Source organism: Salvia splendens, chromosome 6 (genome assembly GCF_004379255.2).
Source record: "Salvia splendens isolate huo1 chromosome 6, SspV2, whole genome shotgun sequence".
Lineage (NCBI taxonomy): Eukaryota > Viridiplantae > Streptophyta > Magnoliopsida > Lamiales > Lamiaceae > Salvia > Salvia splendens.
In genome coordinates, this window is record NC_056037.1 from 6907097 (window position 1) to 6923306 (window position 16210).

A 16210-nucleotide genomic window follows, 5' to 3' on the forward strand; every position below is an offset into this window, starting at 1 on the left:
ATAGCATAATAACCTGTAGGAGAGAAGAGATGGGAATGAGCTTAATACGCCCACTACAGTATTCATATACTATTAAAATAAAATACTGTACTAATTTAGAATTGAGAAACAATATACCAACGTCTTCAGTTTATATACGTTGCATAACACTCACCCGTTACAAAGTTGATATTCCTAATAAATTATCTTATTTACGTACTTGTTTCAGCAACCAAATTTTCGCCTACCCATTCAGACTTCCGAGACTTGAAAATTTAACAGAACTTCACATGCATTGTCAAACTACATCAACATATCTCATGTATTCAACACTTGTAACCAAACTTACTACAAACATACTCCCTCCATCCGTCATTGGGAGTCCCGTTGATTTTTCTGCACTCGTTTTATTAAAATGATACTCTCTCCGTCCCAACTAAGTTGAGTCGTATTCTTTATTGGAATGTCCCAACTAAGTTGAGTTATTTTCTTTTTTGACAAAAAATAAAAATTCCACTTACTCTTACTTATTCCATCACCTATTTTACTCTTTTTGTATTTCCTACTTTATTCATCTCTCTTACTTTTCAGTACAATTTCTTAATCTATGCGCCCAAAAATTTAACTAACTTAGTTGGGACGGGGGAGTAATAAATAGTTAAAGTGGAGAAATGGTAAAATAAGAAGAAAAAAAATAAAGTATCTCTTTTTTATACTGCGACACTTGGTTGTCATACATTGAGATCTATGTAACAATTTAAGTACTGAAAGTCTGTAGCATTTTTAGAATCTCTTGAAAAGATAGGAAACCAAGTTTCTCTAATGGAAATTATCACTGGGTTATCATCTAGTATCTTTTAATTATGAGTTATAACTAATTATTCCATGATTATTTATTTAGGATAAATTTAATTTTATGAACTAAATACAATACATATACATATTTAATTGTGTGATAGAATCTTGCTAACGAACATAAAAAGTGTAACTCATTTCTTAACGGAGTAATACAGGATGATTGAACTTTTAAATAATGAAAAAGAGAGGAAAAAAAGAGAAACATACAAAAGAAAATTAATAAGAAACGAAGCTACTCAATCTCAATAATCGAAAATTAGAAGGAAAAAAAACTATAAATTCTTTAGTGATTGATCAAAAACAGCGGCAAATGCATCCAACACTAGGCGAGTCCTAGACAATCCAATCTCCAAACCTCCTTCAAAATCCCTCGATTTACAAAGCGACATCGACGTGTCGCTGTCGATCGACGGCGACTCGAACTTCCTCGGCCTCCCCCACCCGTAATCCACTTCATACAGATCGAACCTCGGCGACCCCGCCACCCCAAACAGTCGCTTCCCTATCAATTCCCCGAATTCCCTCGGCCACTCCTCCGCCCCCTCCAATATCCCCCTCTCGTTGTACACCCTTCTCTCTATCGCCCCCGCAATGCTCTCCGCCGCCGCCGCCACACCTCCCTCCCCCCTCAGCTCCCCGCTCCTCGCCTCCGCCTTCACGAACGCCAGGCAGTTCCCGAAATACCCCGCGGGAAGCGGCGGCCGCAGCCTCCCCCTGCAGTCCGCCGCGAAGCAGAAGTACTCCGCCTCGTCGGCCGGCGGCGGCGCCGCCTCCGCCGCCGCGAGGCAGCTCCACACGAAGGCGCAGGAGGCGGCGAACGTCGTCGGCCGGAGATCCGGGCGACGGCCTTGCACGTGGCTTTTCAGGCGGCGGATGTCCTCGCTGGTGAGGATAAAAGTTGCACGGTGTTTATTTAGAGGGAAAGTGACCGGCGGCGACTCGACCGCGCGGGATTGGTTCATCAAATTCCAGTAGTGTGAATCGAGGCCGCCGGGATCGGCCACGGCGGATCTGTCGAATGATGGCAGCAGCGAGTTATTCTCGATTTCGGCGGAGTTTTTGTTGGCGGCGGCCCATGCTTTGATGAATTGGACGACGGAGCTGGCATCGCCGATGGCATGGTGGTTGGTGAAGCCTAGGCAAATGCCTTGATCGGGGAAAAGTGTGATTTGAAGAGATAGAACGGAGAAAACGGCGTCGTCGGAGGAATTCACCGGCGGCGGGAGGTGGGGGACGCAGGCGTAGAAGTCGTCGGCGTTGCGGGGGTGGTTGGCGGTGAGGTGGGAGAAGTCGTGGTCGGATTCGGCGACGGTGAGGGAGACAGAGTCGCCGGGGGAGAAGCGGGCGAAGGGGGTGGCGGGGGTGAGGGGGAGGATGATTTTGCCGGCGAGAGGGGGGAAGTGGATTAGGGTTTGGGTTAGGGAGTGTTTGATTTGGGGAAGAATGGATTGGAGGAAATGGGATTTGGAGCAAGGGAGGTTGAAGAAGAGGAGGCGGTGGACGGGGTGGAAGTAGAGCCAGGTGATGTCGAAGTGGAGGAGGGGGAGAGTTAGCTCCGGTGTGTGCGGCGGCGGCTGGATGGTGCAGCGCTCGAGCACGGTGGGGGAAGGTGGGAGGGTGGACATGGTGGTGGTGGGATGGCAGTGGGAGTTGAGGGGGTTATATAACTACTAATTTCGTTTAGTTAAGTGGAAATTTGCGGAGGATTTTAATTTGGCAATATTCGATTAATAAAGTAATACTATTTGCAAGTGAGTGGGTTGGTGGATATTAAATTATGATTTACTACTATATTCGTATCTTTGAAGTTCTCAAGGTATTAATTCTATTTTAATTTGGTGGGAAGCACTTTAAAAATTTATGTTTATAACTAAGACTTAATTACTCCTATATCATATGAATACGAAATTTATGCATTGACCGGATCGCAGCTGGTGGAGGAATCTTGGTAGTGGATTTGGTATGGTGCATTGTTTAATCAATTGCAGTGACTTCATAATGCACCTAGCTAACCCCATTTGAATTTAATCATGAGCAACACTAGTTATATTATGGTGAAAGAATTCATAGGAAACTTCTTAGGGTCGTGCAAATCATATCTGAGAAATGATGCAGGATTGAGGATTCTTATCAAATTGAACTGGTTTCAAATAACTCCGAACACAGCCTACAAAGAAAAATATCAATCCGAACATGAATCTACTTCAAATATATATTCACAATATTGATATAAACTTCTTAGCGCTATGGCCTATATTCGACAATATAGACTAGTAGAGGTTTTTTTTTAATGCAGGTGATTTTCACATGGAATACAATTAGTTTAACCTAGAATAAACGTATTCTCAGATAAATTTTTATTTTTACTCACCCATAACAGTTAACTGAAATAACTACCACTCCAATTTTAGGCATTTTCCTTAATTTACAATCATGGTAATTATATTTCCTACAATATAACTCAATCTTCATTGCACAAACAACCTACGACAAATCGAACAATCATCAATTTGGAAACTTTCTTGATTTGATGTCGAGCACGTCTCTTTCATGCTTGTTAGTATTAATCAGATTCGATATTGTCTTCAGCAAAATTTCCAGTGAGATTCCTATTTTTGAATTGGTGTTTTGTTTTATTAGAGGAAATGATTTTTTTTCTTCTATATGAATATTTCATCATGGATCTGTTTATGAATTGTTGTTATATCTTTTGAGATTAGTTATGGTCATCATGTGATCTGAATAACTCGATCATCAGATATTCTCTGGATTTAAACACATGATCTTAGATCATAGAGCAAAATTTGAAGGTAAAACCATGTGTGACATGGTCGATGATGATTGGGCGAATTTTTGATGGTAGTAAATGCAGGTAAAAGAAAATATAGATCACGACACAAGGAATTACGTGGTTCGATTTACTGAGGTAAATCTACATCCACGGGAAGAAAGGAGGGCAAGATTGTATTGCTTGATCTGGTTTACAGCTTACAAATACAGACTTGCTATATGATATTTGATGTCTAGAGAGCTCTCTCGGTCTATCTGATCTAAGTTCTATTTATACATTGAACTAAGATCGTGGCTTGCATCACCACTAACTAGGTCGTGGCTTGCATCACCACTAACTAGGTAGTGGATGTCGTGGAGGTCATGAGATCCTGCATGGGTCCACTATCTCTTTGTTTGGTCCGCTATCCTGCCTGAGATCATGCATGAGTTGACACCACTAAATAGATCGTGTAGTGGAGGTCGTGGAGGTTCTGCATGAGTCCACTATCTCCCAGTTCGGTCGAATACTGAGACCGAACTGCTGAACTATTGCCGAGCAGCTTTTGCCGATCTGAGAGTAGAGCTTGATTGGTCGGCTTTTACCGAGCTGTAGGCTGGAGCCGAACTCTTTGGTAATGCCGAACTGATACTCTTCCTTGGGCTTTGGGCTGATGGGCCGTCACTGCTTTTGGGCTTGTTTAGTACGTACCCCATCACTACCCCCCCGAAAAGCGAAGTGAATCACTTCGGCGAAGCGAGTCACTTCGGCATTGTGGATAAAGGTACGGGGGAGGCTGACGTCAGGGGACGTGCCTTGCGCGTGACTGCATTAAATGCGACAGTAAAATCCGGCCGTTGAATCCTGAAAAGGTGGGATTCGAAACGGTGCGATGATTTTGAAATCTTCTCCGAATCTGATAAATACGTCCTTTCTTCATCATTTGAACACTTTCGCTATTGCTTCTTCTGCATTCTCTCTCTTTTGCGTAAAAATTTCCTTCCGCTTTCAAGAATTTCTTCAGAATTTCTTCAGACTTTCAAAGAGTAAGAACTATGTCTTCTTCTTCTTCTTCTGAGTCAGGTAGCGGTAGGAAAGGGGGTAAGGGGTCTTCTAGCGTGAAAGAATCCGGGGAGAAGACCGTAGAGTATTTTCACAGCATCTTGAGGATACTGTGATATCCTTACACGAAAAATATTTTTTTCCTGGGGGGAAGGTTGCGATTCCCGACGACCTTCATAGGGCTGACTCGCCGCCGGAGGGTTACGCCACCGTTTATGAAGCCGGCTTGGAATGCGGGCTTCGTTTCCCTCTTCCCCCTGCCTTTGTAGAGCTGCTAGATTTTTTTCAACTCCCTTTAGGTCAGGTGACTCCGAACTCTTGGAGGCACTTATCGGCCTTTGCTGCCGAACTGCGTAGGCTAGATAAGGATCTGTCTCTGAGGGCAATCCTTAATTTCTTCCAGTTTAAGAGGAAGGGATCTTGGTTTTACTTGATCCCTTTACAGCCCTTTAGAGCCTTTTGTAAAACCAAATGGCCGAAATGGCAAAATCGCTTCTTTTTTTATAATAGGACTTCGGCTTCGGACTTTTCCTGGAGAGGGCCGAAGTCCGTTATTCCTCATCCTCGGGTAGAACCGTTGGACGAGCTCGAGGCCGAGCTCAATAAGATTCCCATGATTAGGAAGCAGTACTCGGAGTCTGAGCTCGTCAAGGGCGACTTCGTGTTCGACTCCTCGTCTTCGGACGAAGAGACTGAGGGTGAGGATTTCTTTTTTATGCATTACTGCCTTGACGACGAAAACTAACCTTGTTTTCTTGCTTTTTGGCAGTGAACTTGCTAAACAAGCTCGGTCGCAAATCCTCCGAATCTAAGGAACCGGAGAGGCCGAAAACCACCAGCTCGGCGTCTGATGCCGAGAAGAATCCGAAGAGGCAAAAGACCTCTTCGGATCCAAAGAAGCCGGAGTCGACTTCGGCAAATAGGAAGGGGAAGACCCAGAAGCCCCCAAGAGCGCCGGAGAAAGACGTGGTCTTGGCGCCTCCTTCGGAACATATCTGTGAGCCATTTTTATGGCCCACGGACTTCGCCGAGGTGAATTCTCTTCTTGATTTTCTGGCCTTGCTTTTTTCCTGTATTTTTTGTGGCCCCTCGGTTGACTTTTTCCTTTTTCCATTTTCAGAGGAACGATATGCTCTCCAAGCTCGTCGCCGTTGAACTCTCCAAAGCGTCCAACGATTATGCTGAGATGCAGAGGAAGTTGAATGCTGCTCGTCACCAGGCCGAACAGGCTCGGGCGGACTTTGAGAAGGCAAGGGCCGCTAGGATCTCGGCTCAGGATGAAGCACAGCGGGCAAAAAACGAGCTCATCATCCAGCGAGAGCAGACGAAACGGAGGGATGCTGCCGCCGTGGTTGCCCAAGGGGAGGTTCTCCGTGCTTTCGCGGAGAAACTCTTTCTGAGCCATCAATTTTCGGCCTTTGTCGGTGATCTGCTGAAACTGATGACCGATAATGCCGAGCAGGGGCCCGAAGTCGTCCTGCCGCTGTACGGCCGAGAGATAGCAGCTCGTCTCCAGAGTCTGCCGCTCCTTGAGGAGCTTGCTTCGTCCTCGGTCCTGCTTTCTGCTGACCGAGTTCGTAGTTGCCGAGCTGACCGGGACGAGAATATGGAGGCTATCTTTGCCTCCTTAGGGCCAGTTTCACCCGCTCCAATTTTCCACGGAGAGGGTGAGACCGAGCAGCTTGATTAGCAGACCGGAGACAGGCAGGCCGAGCAAGAGGTGCTGCTGATCGGTGATGGGGGCACCGAGCAGGCTGGGGGGAGCAAGGAGGCCGAGGCTGAAGCTGAGGCAGACAAGGAGAAGGAAGCTGAACCTCACCGAGGAGCCGGAGACGAAGCTGGCGGAGTATGATTTCGTCTCCCTTCTCTTAGTTTAGTTTCTTCCTTGTTGTAAAATGGCCTTGAAGCCCTCCTTGTGTAAAAAAAATTTTTTCTTATGAATGAAAAAATTCTTCTTTCTACACTTGTGTCTTGTATAGCTTTTCGTACTCTCTTTTACTCCTGTTGTGGTTTACTACCTGCTCAGTAAACTGAAATGCCGAACTGACATAGCTGCTTTGTATTCTTAACTCTTAAGGAGCTGGAGGTACTTCACTGGAAGCGGCTGTACTCTTCCGCTTTAGACGAAGCTGAGAAAAAAGCCATAGCTGACCAGATGAAGAATGACGAACTCTTGGCTTGTTTAGTGAAGCTGGAGGCCAACAATAAGGACTTAGAGTCCGAAAAGAAAGATCTGGAGGCCGAGCTGAATACTGCCGTCGCTGAGAGGACTGCGTATGAGGATTTCATCTGCAGGCGCGGGGGAATGACCATCTCTGAAGTTCAGGAACGAGTTGACGAACTGTGGGAGGAATATCATGTACTCCGGAGGAACAATGCGCTGGAGAGCTCGGCTTGCCAACAAGTCGTGAAATCATTGCGGCGCTGGGCTTCTCGGTACGACATCATTCTTTCCCGGCGTCCCTCAATCGAGAGATTCCTTAGGCATTTCCCGCCAACAGATGCTCGCACTCCAGCTCAAACCTCTGATTCACTTGCTCAAAATCCTACTCCAAATCAGCAACGAACTCAGGAGCAACCGGAAACGTCAAGACGAGAACGGACTCAGGAGCAACCGGAAACGTCAAGACGAGGACGGACTGAAGTTCGTAGAGGAGCTGTGATTATGAGTGAGCAAGATCAACAAATGCTTCGTGAAGAGACTCTTCGCCGCCGAGGTGCCAGAACTTCCCGGACTCAGGGAAGAGGCGGTAGGTCGATCAGAGCATCTCGTCGACCTGCTTATTCTTCAGCTGCCCGGAACGCCCGAACTCGGCTTCACGAGGATTTTTTGAATAGGTGGCTCAACTTTAGCAACCGTGGACAGTAGAATAGTCCTTTGTAATAGCGTAACACCTTCTCGTAGGGCAGCGGAGTTGTATGCCGAACAAGTTTTAATAAATGAAATCTTCATTTCGCTTCTATCACTGCGTATTTACAGCTTAGCGAAAAAATTTCATCGTGCTCGTCCTCGGTCTTATGAAGTAAACTTCTTTGACCGGACTCGTCCTCGGTCTTATGAAGTAAGCTTTTTTGACCGGACTCGTCTTTGGTCTTATGAAGTAAACTTCTTTGACCGGACTTGGTCCTCGGTCTTATGAAATAAACTTCTTTGACCGGACTCGTCTTTGGTCTTATGAAGTAAACTTCTTTGACCGGACTCGTCTTTGGTCTTATGAAGTAAATTTCTTTGACCGGACTAAGCTTGTGTCCTAATTTGGCGAGTTTTATCGCTCGGATCGGACTTTCCCTTGTCCTAATTTGGGGATCGGACTTTCCCTTGTCCTAATTCGGCGAGTTTTATCGCGTGGATCGGACTTTCCCTTGTCCTAATTCGGCGAGTTTTATCGCGTGGATCGGACTTTCCCTTTGTTGCAGTTCGTTTCAGACGAACTGCTTGTTTCTTAAGCTGAATTGTGGTCTTGTATCCTCCTTAGAAGCTTGGACTCACAATCGTTGGCTTATATATGTTCTAAAAAGGGGATCAGCCTTCGAAGAACAAGATACCTCAGTAACATTTGTAAGAGACGACACGCACATAGACAGACAAAACGCACATAGACAAACAAAACGCACATAGACAAACAAAACGCACATAGACAAACATGAAAAACAAGTAAAAAACAAAGAAAGCACATACCCCTAGGACCGAACTAGACACAAGACTGACTGACCGGACTGTCTCTTACAAATGGAACTTCTTGAGGTTGGAAATGTACCATGTTCGGGGTACTTGTTCTCCTGACATGTGAGTCAATTTATAAGACCCTTTGCCGAGGACTTCTGACACCCGATATGGACCTTCCCATGTGGGTTCGAGTTTGCCCAGCTTTTCTGCTCGGCTTACTTCGTTGTTTCTCAAGACGAGATCTCCCACTTGAAATTGCAGCTTTTTCACCCTTTGGTTATAATACCGGGCTACTTGCTCCTTGTACTTGGCTGCTTTTATGCAGGCCAATTCTCTTCTTTCTTCGGCCAGATCTAGTTCGGCTCTCAGTCCGTCATCATTCATTTCTGAGGAGAAATTTAGAGTTCGGGGACTGGGTACGCCGATCTCAACCGGAATCACGGCGGGCGGGCGGCTTCTCAGGATTGAGACGTGGCCCCAATCGGTCTTGCACCGGAGTCCTTTGAATCCTTTCAAAAGGAGTTCGGCGAGGATGTCCCTGATCGCCAAAAGGAGTTCGGCGAGGATGTCCCTGATCGCTATGATCGGGCTTCCTCCTGTCTCCTCGGGATGAGCTGTCTAAAGACCGTTTGCGACGGTCTGCCTCATCGGCACGGGAGAACTGGTCCGCAATGTCCCACATCTCTTGAGCTGTTTGCGGACTGCATTCCACGAGCTTTCTGTAGAGAGCTCCGGGCAGGATTCCATTTTGGAATGCCGAAATGACAAGTAGATCATTGAGATCATCTACTTGTAGGCATTCCTTATGGAATCTCGTCATAAAGTCGCTGATCTTTTCGTCGCGACCTTGACGTATAGAAAGCAGCTGAGCCGAAGTGATTCGGGCTTCCGCTTTCTGAAAGAACCTCCTGTGGAAAGCATCCATTAGATCTCGGTAAGATCTAATGCTGCCTTGGGGGAGGCTATCGAACCACCTTCTTGCGTTCCCGATAAGCAGCTCGGGAAACAGCTTACACATGTGAACCTCATTGAGACCTTGGTTCGCCATATTATACTGATAGCGTCCCAAGAAATCATGAGGATCCACTAACCCGTCATAAGTCATCGACGGAGTTCGGTAGTTCTGTGGCAAGGGAGTTCGGGTGATATCGTCCGAGAACGGAGTCTTCAATGCTCCGTACATGGCGAACCCGACATCTCTTCGGTATGGAGGAGATGGAGTTCTCCTGTGATTCCGGTACCGAGGAGGAACAGGAACATGTCGGGGTTGAGGATTCTTCTTCCTGGAAGACACGGCACTACTGCGGTAGTGACTTTCATGTCTGGATGAGGAGGGAGAATCCACCGTTTTCGTCTCCGGCTTTTGGCCCTTTTGCAGGAAAATTAAGAACTCTTCCTGCTTCTCGGCCAAAAACAACTTGACAGCCTCGTTCAAGTCGGGCTGCTGGGAAGACTCGGTGCGATGAGTCTTTGAGCGGCTTGTTCCTTCTCCGTGAGAACTGGAAGTAGATTTCTCCCGAGGCTGTTTTCCAGACCTGCGGGCTGGACTAGCTTCCTCATGGTTATCACGAACGGTATTATGGGTGTTACGTGATCTGGTATGCATTTTTTTGGTGGAAGAGGATCAAAAACTCGCTTTATCACAAATTTGGTTCTCTGTTTCCCACAGACGGCGCTAGTGATGATTGGGCGAATTTTTGATGGTAGTAAATGCAGGTAAAAGAAAATATAGATCACGACACAAGGAATTACGTGGTTCGATTTACTGAGGTAAATCTACATCCACGGGAAGAAAGGAGGGCAAGATTGTATTGCTTGATCTGGTTTACAGCTTACAAATACAGACTTGCTATATGATATTTGATGTCTAGAGAGCTCTCTCGGTCTATCTGATCTAAGTTCTATTTATACATTGAACTAAGATCGTGGCTTGCATCACCACTAACTAGGTCGTGGCTTGCATCACCACTAACTAGGTAGTGGATGTCGTGGAGGTCATGAGATCCTGCATGGGTCCACTATCTCTTTGTTTGGTCCGCTATCCTGCCTGAGATCCTGCATGAGTTGACACCACTAAATAGATCGTGTAGTGGAGGTCGTGGAGGTTCTGCATGAGTCCACTATCTCCCAGTTCGGTCGAATACTGAGACCGAACTGCTGAACTATTGCCGAGCAGCTTTTGCCGATCTGAGAGTAGAGCTTGATTGGTCGGCTTTTACCGAGCTGTAGGCTGGAGCCGAACTCTTTGGTAATGCCGAACTGATACTCTTCCTTGGGCTTTGGGCTGATGGGCCGTCACTGCTATTGGGCTTGTTTAGTACGTACCCCATCAGTCGACATTAATTCTTATGCTTTTAGCTCTTCATATAAATGAAGGGAATCGTTTCAAGACGAACCACAGATTCTTGGTGAAATGAATAATAGGGTATATAAACTTTGATTGCAGAATGGAGATAGGATTGGCGTTACCGGACGACTTTGAGAACTTTATCGCAAAATTTTACATACCTACCTACATCCTCGTTCCTGGCGGGAGGGCAGACCGCTTGCCCGACGTGCCTGAAAGCCCCATTTTAGTATTCATCAACTCCAAAAGTGGTGGTCAATTAGGTGATCAACTTCTTTTCACATATCGCTCCCTACTCAATAAAAACCAGGTGAAACTATCATCCTTCAGGAAAACATTACATTTCCTGAATAATTATGTACATTCATATTTTGATCCATGCAATTTTACATTGATGTTGTGAATATTAGATTTGGAGGTCCATATATTTGGTTCGTTACATGGTCTTATAATGTCAGTTTTTTTAGGTTTTTGAATTGGGAGAAGAGGCTCCTGATAAAGTGCTGCATAGGATTTTCCTCAATCTCGAGAGGCTCAAGCAAAACGGTGATCAATTTGCTCCTAAACTTGAGAAGTAGAGGATAATTGTAAGTAATAAGCTTTGGAAAAATATGTTTTTTCCCCTTACCATTTGTAGTTGTAAAATATGATGAAGCTGTGTTTATATAGTGAAACATCTCATTGTTGATGATTCGCAGGTTGCCGGAGGAGATGGCACAGCCGCCTGGCTTTTCGGGGTTGGTTTCTGATCTAAAACTGTCTCAGCCGCCTCCGATCGCCACTGTACCTCTTGGAACCGGAAACAATCTTCCCTTCGCTTTCGGTTGGGTGAGAATACACTGGTTATTTTTCCTATATGTCACGAAAATTTCTCTAGAACTCAAATATTTAGAAAGCACACCCCTACCGACAATTTTTTTTTTTTTTGTACGTCTGCCCTTGACATGCATTTGCATATATGGATTCGTTTATTATCTTTGAAGCTCAGAATTCCTTTTTTCAGGGAAAGAGGAATCCTGAAACAGACTGTGATTCAGTACTCGCATTCTTGGATCAAGTGAGTAAAGCAAGAGAAATGGCGATGGACAGGTGAGTATGAATTCATACTCGGTTTTAACATCTCAAACAATTCTTGAAAATTCACATGGTCTGTTTTCCAGTTGACACACAATGCTGCGGATGAAAACTCAACAAGAGCACGAATGTGAGCCCATCGTACCTCTTGAGTTGCCCCACTCGTTGCACGTGATCCAGCGCGTGCTCCCAGTAGACGACCTCAATCTAGGAAGCCTCTTCATTCATCAGAAGACTCGCCATAAACTGCAGCAGCACCTCATCATAGTGTTTGTTTCAGGAAGGCGGCGACACATTCCAAGGAGGGTTTTGGAACTATTTCAGCATGCGTTAGTGCTTTCATTTGTTTTAGTTTGCTTCCATAACACCATTTCATCTGTCTCTGTAGGAATGGATGCACAAGTCTCTTATGCGTTTCACTCGGAGCGCAAACTCAACCCAGACAAGTTCAAGAACCAGCTGGTACATCAGGTAATGGTGACACCATTTTTCGAAATGAAAATTTGGTTTTTGTCCAACACAAATAAGAGGGGTTGCTTTCTTGCATCTTAGAGCACATATGCAAAGCTCGGGTGCACACAAGGGTGGTTTTGTGCCCCTCTTATTCACCCATCTTCGAGGTTTGTTTCATCCCGTGTTTCACTCCATCCTACTCGGGAGCTTGTACCGCGTCATGGTTTGCTAATCCTGGCACCTCTTGGTCAGATTTGAAGAGCTAAGATCATGAGAAAGTACGGCGAGTGGGTAGACCCCCCGATTCCTACAAGGTAATGACTGAACTCGCCCGTTCTTGCATGTTGTTTTTCCATTAAGACACCAAGTGCTTGCTCTGCATCATCCGGTCTATCGTGTGCCTTAATCTACCGAGCTTCTCCGGAGGGCTGAACCCGTGGGGGATTCCTAACCCAAGAAGGCGACGTGATGTGAGTAGAGTCCTTTAATTTTCTCCTTGTTTGTTTACTTGACAACAACTAGCTTTTATCATCTTCAAACTAATGGGACAGAGGGAGTTCACTTCGCCTTATGTTGGACGATGGGTTACTCAAGATAGTAGGGTTCAAAGACGCTTGGCATGGGCTAGTTTTACTTACCCCGAATGGACATGGGACACGCCTTGCACAGGTTACTTATCTTTTCCTTTTCTTTCCTGTACAGTGTAGCCTTCAAACTACACGCCAAATGTACCCTATGCTACGACACCCACAAGGAGTTGGTGAAATTCTAACTCACGAGCCTAATGATGCAGACAAACCGCATAAGATTCGAGTTCCAAAGAGGAGAAGCTGAAGATACTTACATGCGGATTGATGGGGAGCCATGGAGACAACCTCTTCCAGTTGTCGATGACGACATAGTCGTAGTGGAGATCTCTCATCATGCCCATGTCAAGATGCTTGCCACAAATGAATGTAAATCCAAAAGTATTCTTGATACTTCATCCCTCCCTTCGTCTCCAATGGCACATGACGATGACAAGGACAGCGATAAGGAAGAGGAGGCCACGGCAGACGAGCTGAGGAAATTGGAGCTGCAGACACCTTCAGGATTCCAGATGATGTTGACATATCTCACGTCAGTTAACTCTTTACTGCATTGTTTTCTTCGAACATCAACTGTCACAGTTCTGCCTGAAATACTCAAAGAGAGACAACACATAACTTTACACAATGTAGAAAATCAGAATATATATAACCATCAAATTGGATGTTCATGATGCCTCAGTATACAAAATGCCTGTATTGATATGAAGCGATATCATAGAATTACATATCTAACTTAAACATCAAGCTGCCCCTCAGTTTTTGGAATTAGTACCAGCTGCCACTTACTGTGGCCTCTTTTTTTTCTTTTTCTTCAACACCTGCGTGAACGTTGAGGAATCGTGCCGTTTCTCATAATAATGGACTCTGATATGTGGTATGTACTTGGATTATGTCGATTATTTAGTGACGGCCTCATTTGCTTTCTGGGATGCAGCAGCCCTTTCTTCTGTTTTCTTCTTCTCTCTAAAATTGTTGAATGGAAAGAAAGATCAGTAGGAGGTTCAGAGAGTATCAGAACTTCGTGGAGCAATACTTAACATCATTACCTTTCTGTATATTCCTTTAACAATTCTTTCGCTTGAACCAGCTTAGAAAGAAGATTCCGGTAGACATCTAAGTCGCGATCAACACTTTTCTTGTTGACATTCAGTCCAGCACAAAGCTGTCGAGCCATCAGGGAGAAACATCAGATACTAAAGATCATGTGAGAAGCCAACGAGAGACTCATTTTTTTCACAATTTTCATAAAACTGTATACTACACGATATGCATGCATCTATTGTAATTATGTAAGAGTTCAATTCCAAAACAATGCAGACTATGGCCTAGAGTCAGAAACTCCAATGTGTGCCCTCATCAGGTCACCTTCTAAAAATGATGATTCAATAGAAAAGTAGTCATTAAATTAACCTTTTTGGTGCATATGGAAACTCATATATTTAAAAACCTGAACCCAATTAACAATTGAGCACTCAGCATTCCAGAGTTGAAAAACTCTACTTCACTATTAACATTTGGATGGAGATAGGATTTTTTACCTTATCCAAAACGTTTGGTTCTGTGGCATTTGATAACTCAAGCAGACGGAAAAGGCCAACTGCAAAGAAACGACTGTAACTGAAACCCCCCTTGGTTCCCGCTCTTTCTGCAATGTCCTTTAAAATCCCTTCAATTTCTCCATCTCTTGATGCAAATTCTACTAAAGAACTGGGTGATTGAGTTTTGGCCCATTCTTCTACTTTCTGTGCATCAGCCCTGCAACATAAAAGTGCTACTATATTACAGTTGACACTTCGTGAAAAGCTCTGAGTGTTTTCAGTTGCCACTCCTGTCAGAAAGAGGTTGGCCACCAAATGGAGTATAATTTAGAGCAAAGCACTTTTTTTTTCTATAAACATACAAGGTACAAATAAAAATCAAGAAGGAAACTAGTTTATGAATAAATTCAAATACTTACAGATACTATGGGAGTATTATTCAGTGATATCAAACCTAGTATCATAAAAAATAAAATGGAGTACGACAAAATCTAGAAAAATGTTAGATGTACCTAAATTGAGTAGGATCGTCATTTAAAGCCCTGACATAAGCCTCGAAAATGGCTTGCCGGTCCTCATCACTTGGGTAACCCTCCATTAGTCGATCGTACACGGTAACAAAACCCAGAGCAAACACGGGATCATACCGGAATGACTTCTTGTATTTCGTGAGATGCTGCTGCACAATAAGCTCTTGCAACACAGTGTTGTATATACTTGGAATCGGCCTCTTATACGCCTTCAAGAAATTCAATTTTGTCTGAGAGACAGTAGGCACATCTGGAGGCATTCAAACCCAAAAAATAACTTGAGAATCCAGTCTAACTAAAGAGAATATTACTAGGTTCAATACGAAGATAATAGATTCATAAGTTCTCCTAAGGAAATTATATTTCGTCTACAAAGCTCCATGGGTGAAACATAGTAAAGTAAAGTAACACATTATGACATCTCTGTTTAAACATCAGATGAACTACACTACTTCGCCAACTATAGTTGAAATGCTTATGTTTGAGTAAACACCAAAATTATCAAAGGCAAAACACATAAACCAAATTATAAACAACTTATGAAAGAAAATTATTCAGCACAGTATCATTCGTATTTTTAGCACAATCTCATAAAATTTGCACAGATATATACCATAAAAAATTGAGTTTTTAGGAGAAACAACTTAATCAAAAGCCAGCTAGCCCTAGCTAACATTAAAACAATTCACATTCAAATTAGATCACATCACTATAATAATAAGTTTCATTCAATTTCAACCACATCCTAACATCATAATTATTCATATTCTTACCACTATTTTATAAAACATTCACAGAATGGACCTTGGATTGAACTTTTCAGCATAAACGAAGTCTGCTAAATTGAGCTAACATTAAAAAAATTCACATTCTAACTAAATCACTCCAACAATACGTTCCATTCAAATTCCATCACATCCTTAGAAATACATTATCCAACCATTTCCATCCAAATGCATCCAATCCACATCACTAAAACAACTACTCAAATCCTCCAAACTCTTAAATCCCAAAAGCTACATAAAAACGAACCACACTACCAAAATCCAAACGTGTACTTCAACAAAAATAAAACCGATTCAGAAGAGGAGAGAGAGTAGAAAACTCGCCTACTGAAGTGCACATGCAATGAACGAACATGCGAGAGGAGCTCGAAGAGCGAAAACTGCACGTATCATACGCCACCGCGCTCCGGAGTTTGAAAGCATCAAAATTCGAATAACTCCGAGCTGAGGAGTTCAGATCCGGAGATTGTACTGCGGCAGTGAAGGAAATTGTAGTAACCGCCGCCATTGGAGAATCGAAATCAAATGTTTTGCGATGGAATCGAATTTCAGAAGAG

General features: G+C 44.1%; 4 protein-coding genes and 1 pseudogene across 6 annotated transcripts; 3 read left to right on the forward strand and 2 right to left on the reverse strand.

Moving 5' to 3' along the window:
* Window positions 1-953: 953 nt before the first annotated feature.
* LOC121807095 (malonyl-coenzyme:anthocyanin 5-O-glucoside-6'''-O-malonyltransferase-like) lies at window positions 954-2487 on the reverse strand. 2 transcript variants are annotated; one of them, XM_042207292.1, is made up of 2 exons: window positions 2200-2487; window positions 954-2148 (listed from the first exon to the last, which is right to left on the reverse strand). In XM_042207292.1, the coding sequence occupies exons 1-2, from the start codon at window positions 2460-2462 to the stop codon at window positions 1110-1112; spliced, it is 1302 nt and encodes a 433-aa protein (XP_042063226.1). In that variant the 5' UTR covers window positions 2463-2487; the 3' UTR covers window positions 954-1109. The 2 variants fall into 2 exon arrangements, with proteins under 2 accessions (XP_042063226.1, XP_042063225.1); XM_042207291.1 differs by having other exon boundaries at window positions 954-2487.
* An 8296-nt stretch (window positions 2488-10783) lies between these two features.
* LOC121808698 (diacylglycerol kinase 5-like) lies at window positions 10784-11847 on the forward strand. The gene is made up of 5 exons (XM_042209291.1): window positions 10784-10993; window positions 11151-11257; window positions 11382-11511; window positions 11687-11772; window positions 11844-11847. Exons 1-5 carry the CDS (start codon window positions 10784-10786, stop codon window positions 11845-11847), a joined length of 537 nt encoding a protein of 178 aa, XP_042065225.1.
* Window positions 11680-12581, forward strand: LOC121807103 (diacylglycerol kinase 5-like). Of its 2 annotated transcripts, XM_042207299.1 has the most exons (3): window positions 11680-12228; window positions 12310-12377; window positions 12463-12581. In XM_042207299.1, the coding sequence occupies exons 1-3, from the start codon at window positions 11854-11856 to the stop codon at window positions 12482-12484; spliced, it is 465 nt and encodes a 154-aa protein (XP_042063233.1). In that variant the 5' UTR covers window positions 11680-11853; the 3' UTR covers window positions 12485-12581. The 2 variants fall into 2 exon arrangements, with proteins under 2 accessions (XP_042063233.1, XP_042063231.1); XM_042207297.1 differs by having other exon boundaries at window positions 12310-12581.
* LOC121808699 lies at window positions 12570-13473 on the forward strand (annotated as a pseudogene).
* On the reverse strand, window positions 13428-16210 carry LOC121807102 (protein THYLAKOID FORMATION1, chloroplastic-like). Its single transcript, XM_042207296.1, has 5 exons — window positions 15978-16210; window positions 14851-15118; window positions 14339-14555; window positions 13847-13962; window positions 13428-13763 (listed from the first exon to the last, which is right to left on the reverse strand). Exons 1-5 carry the CDS (start codon window positions 16159-16161, stop codon window positions 13697-13699), a joined length of 852 nt encoding a protein of 283 aa, XP_042063230.1. The 5' UTR covers window positions 16162-16210; the 3' UTR covers window positions 13428-13696.

What these genes read in the sequence shown, in the direction of transcription:
- LOC121807095 (XM_042207291.1), bottom strand. Translation starts at nt 2,462, where the DNA reads ATGTCCACCCTCCCACCTTCCCCCACCGTGCTCGAGCGCTGCACCATC.
- LOC121808698 (XM_042209291.1), top strand. Translation starts at nt 10,784, where the DNA reads ATGGAGATAGGATTGGCGTTACCGGACGACTTTGAGAACTTTATCGCA. An exon ending in CCCTACTCAATAAAAACCAG is followed by an intron (nt 10,994 to 11,150) that starts GTGAAACTATCA and finishes CAGTTTTTTTAG; the next exon opens with GTTTTTGAATTGGGAGAAGA. An exon ending in TTTGCTCCTAAACTTGAGAA is followed by an intron (nt 11,258 to 11,381) that starts GTAGAGGATAAT and finishes GATGATTCGCAG; the next exon opens with GTTGCCGGAGGAGATGGCAC.
- LOC121807103 (XM_042207297.1), top strand. Translation starts at nt 11,854, where the DNA reads ATGCTGCGGATGAAAACTCAACAAGAGCACGAATGTGAGCCCATCGTA. An exon ending in AGAACCAGCTGGTACATCAG is followed by an intron (nt 12,229 to 12,309) that starts GTAATGGTGACA and finishes CTTGCATCTTAG; the next exon opens with AGCACATATGCAAAGCTCGG.
- LOC121807102 (XM_042207296.1), bottom strand. Translation starts at nt 16,161, where the DNA reads ATGGCGGCGGTTACTACAATTTCCTTCACTGCCGCAGTACAATCTCCG. An exon ending in TTGCATGTGCACTTCAGTAG is followed by an intron (nt 15,119 to 15,977) that starts GCGAGTTTTCTA and finishes GAATGCCTCCAG; the next exon opens with ATGTGCCTACTGTCTCTCAG. An exon ending in AACCAAACGTTTTGGATAAG is followed by an intron (nt 13,963 to 14,338) that starts GTAAAAAATCCT and finishes ATGGCTCGACAG; the next exon opens with CTTTGTGCTGGACTGAATGT.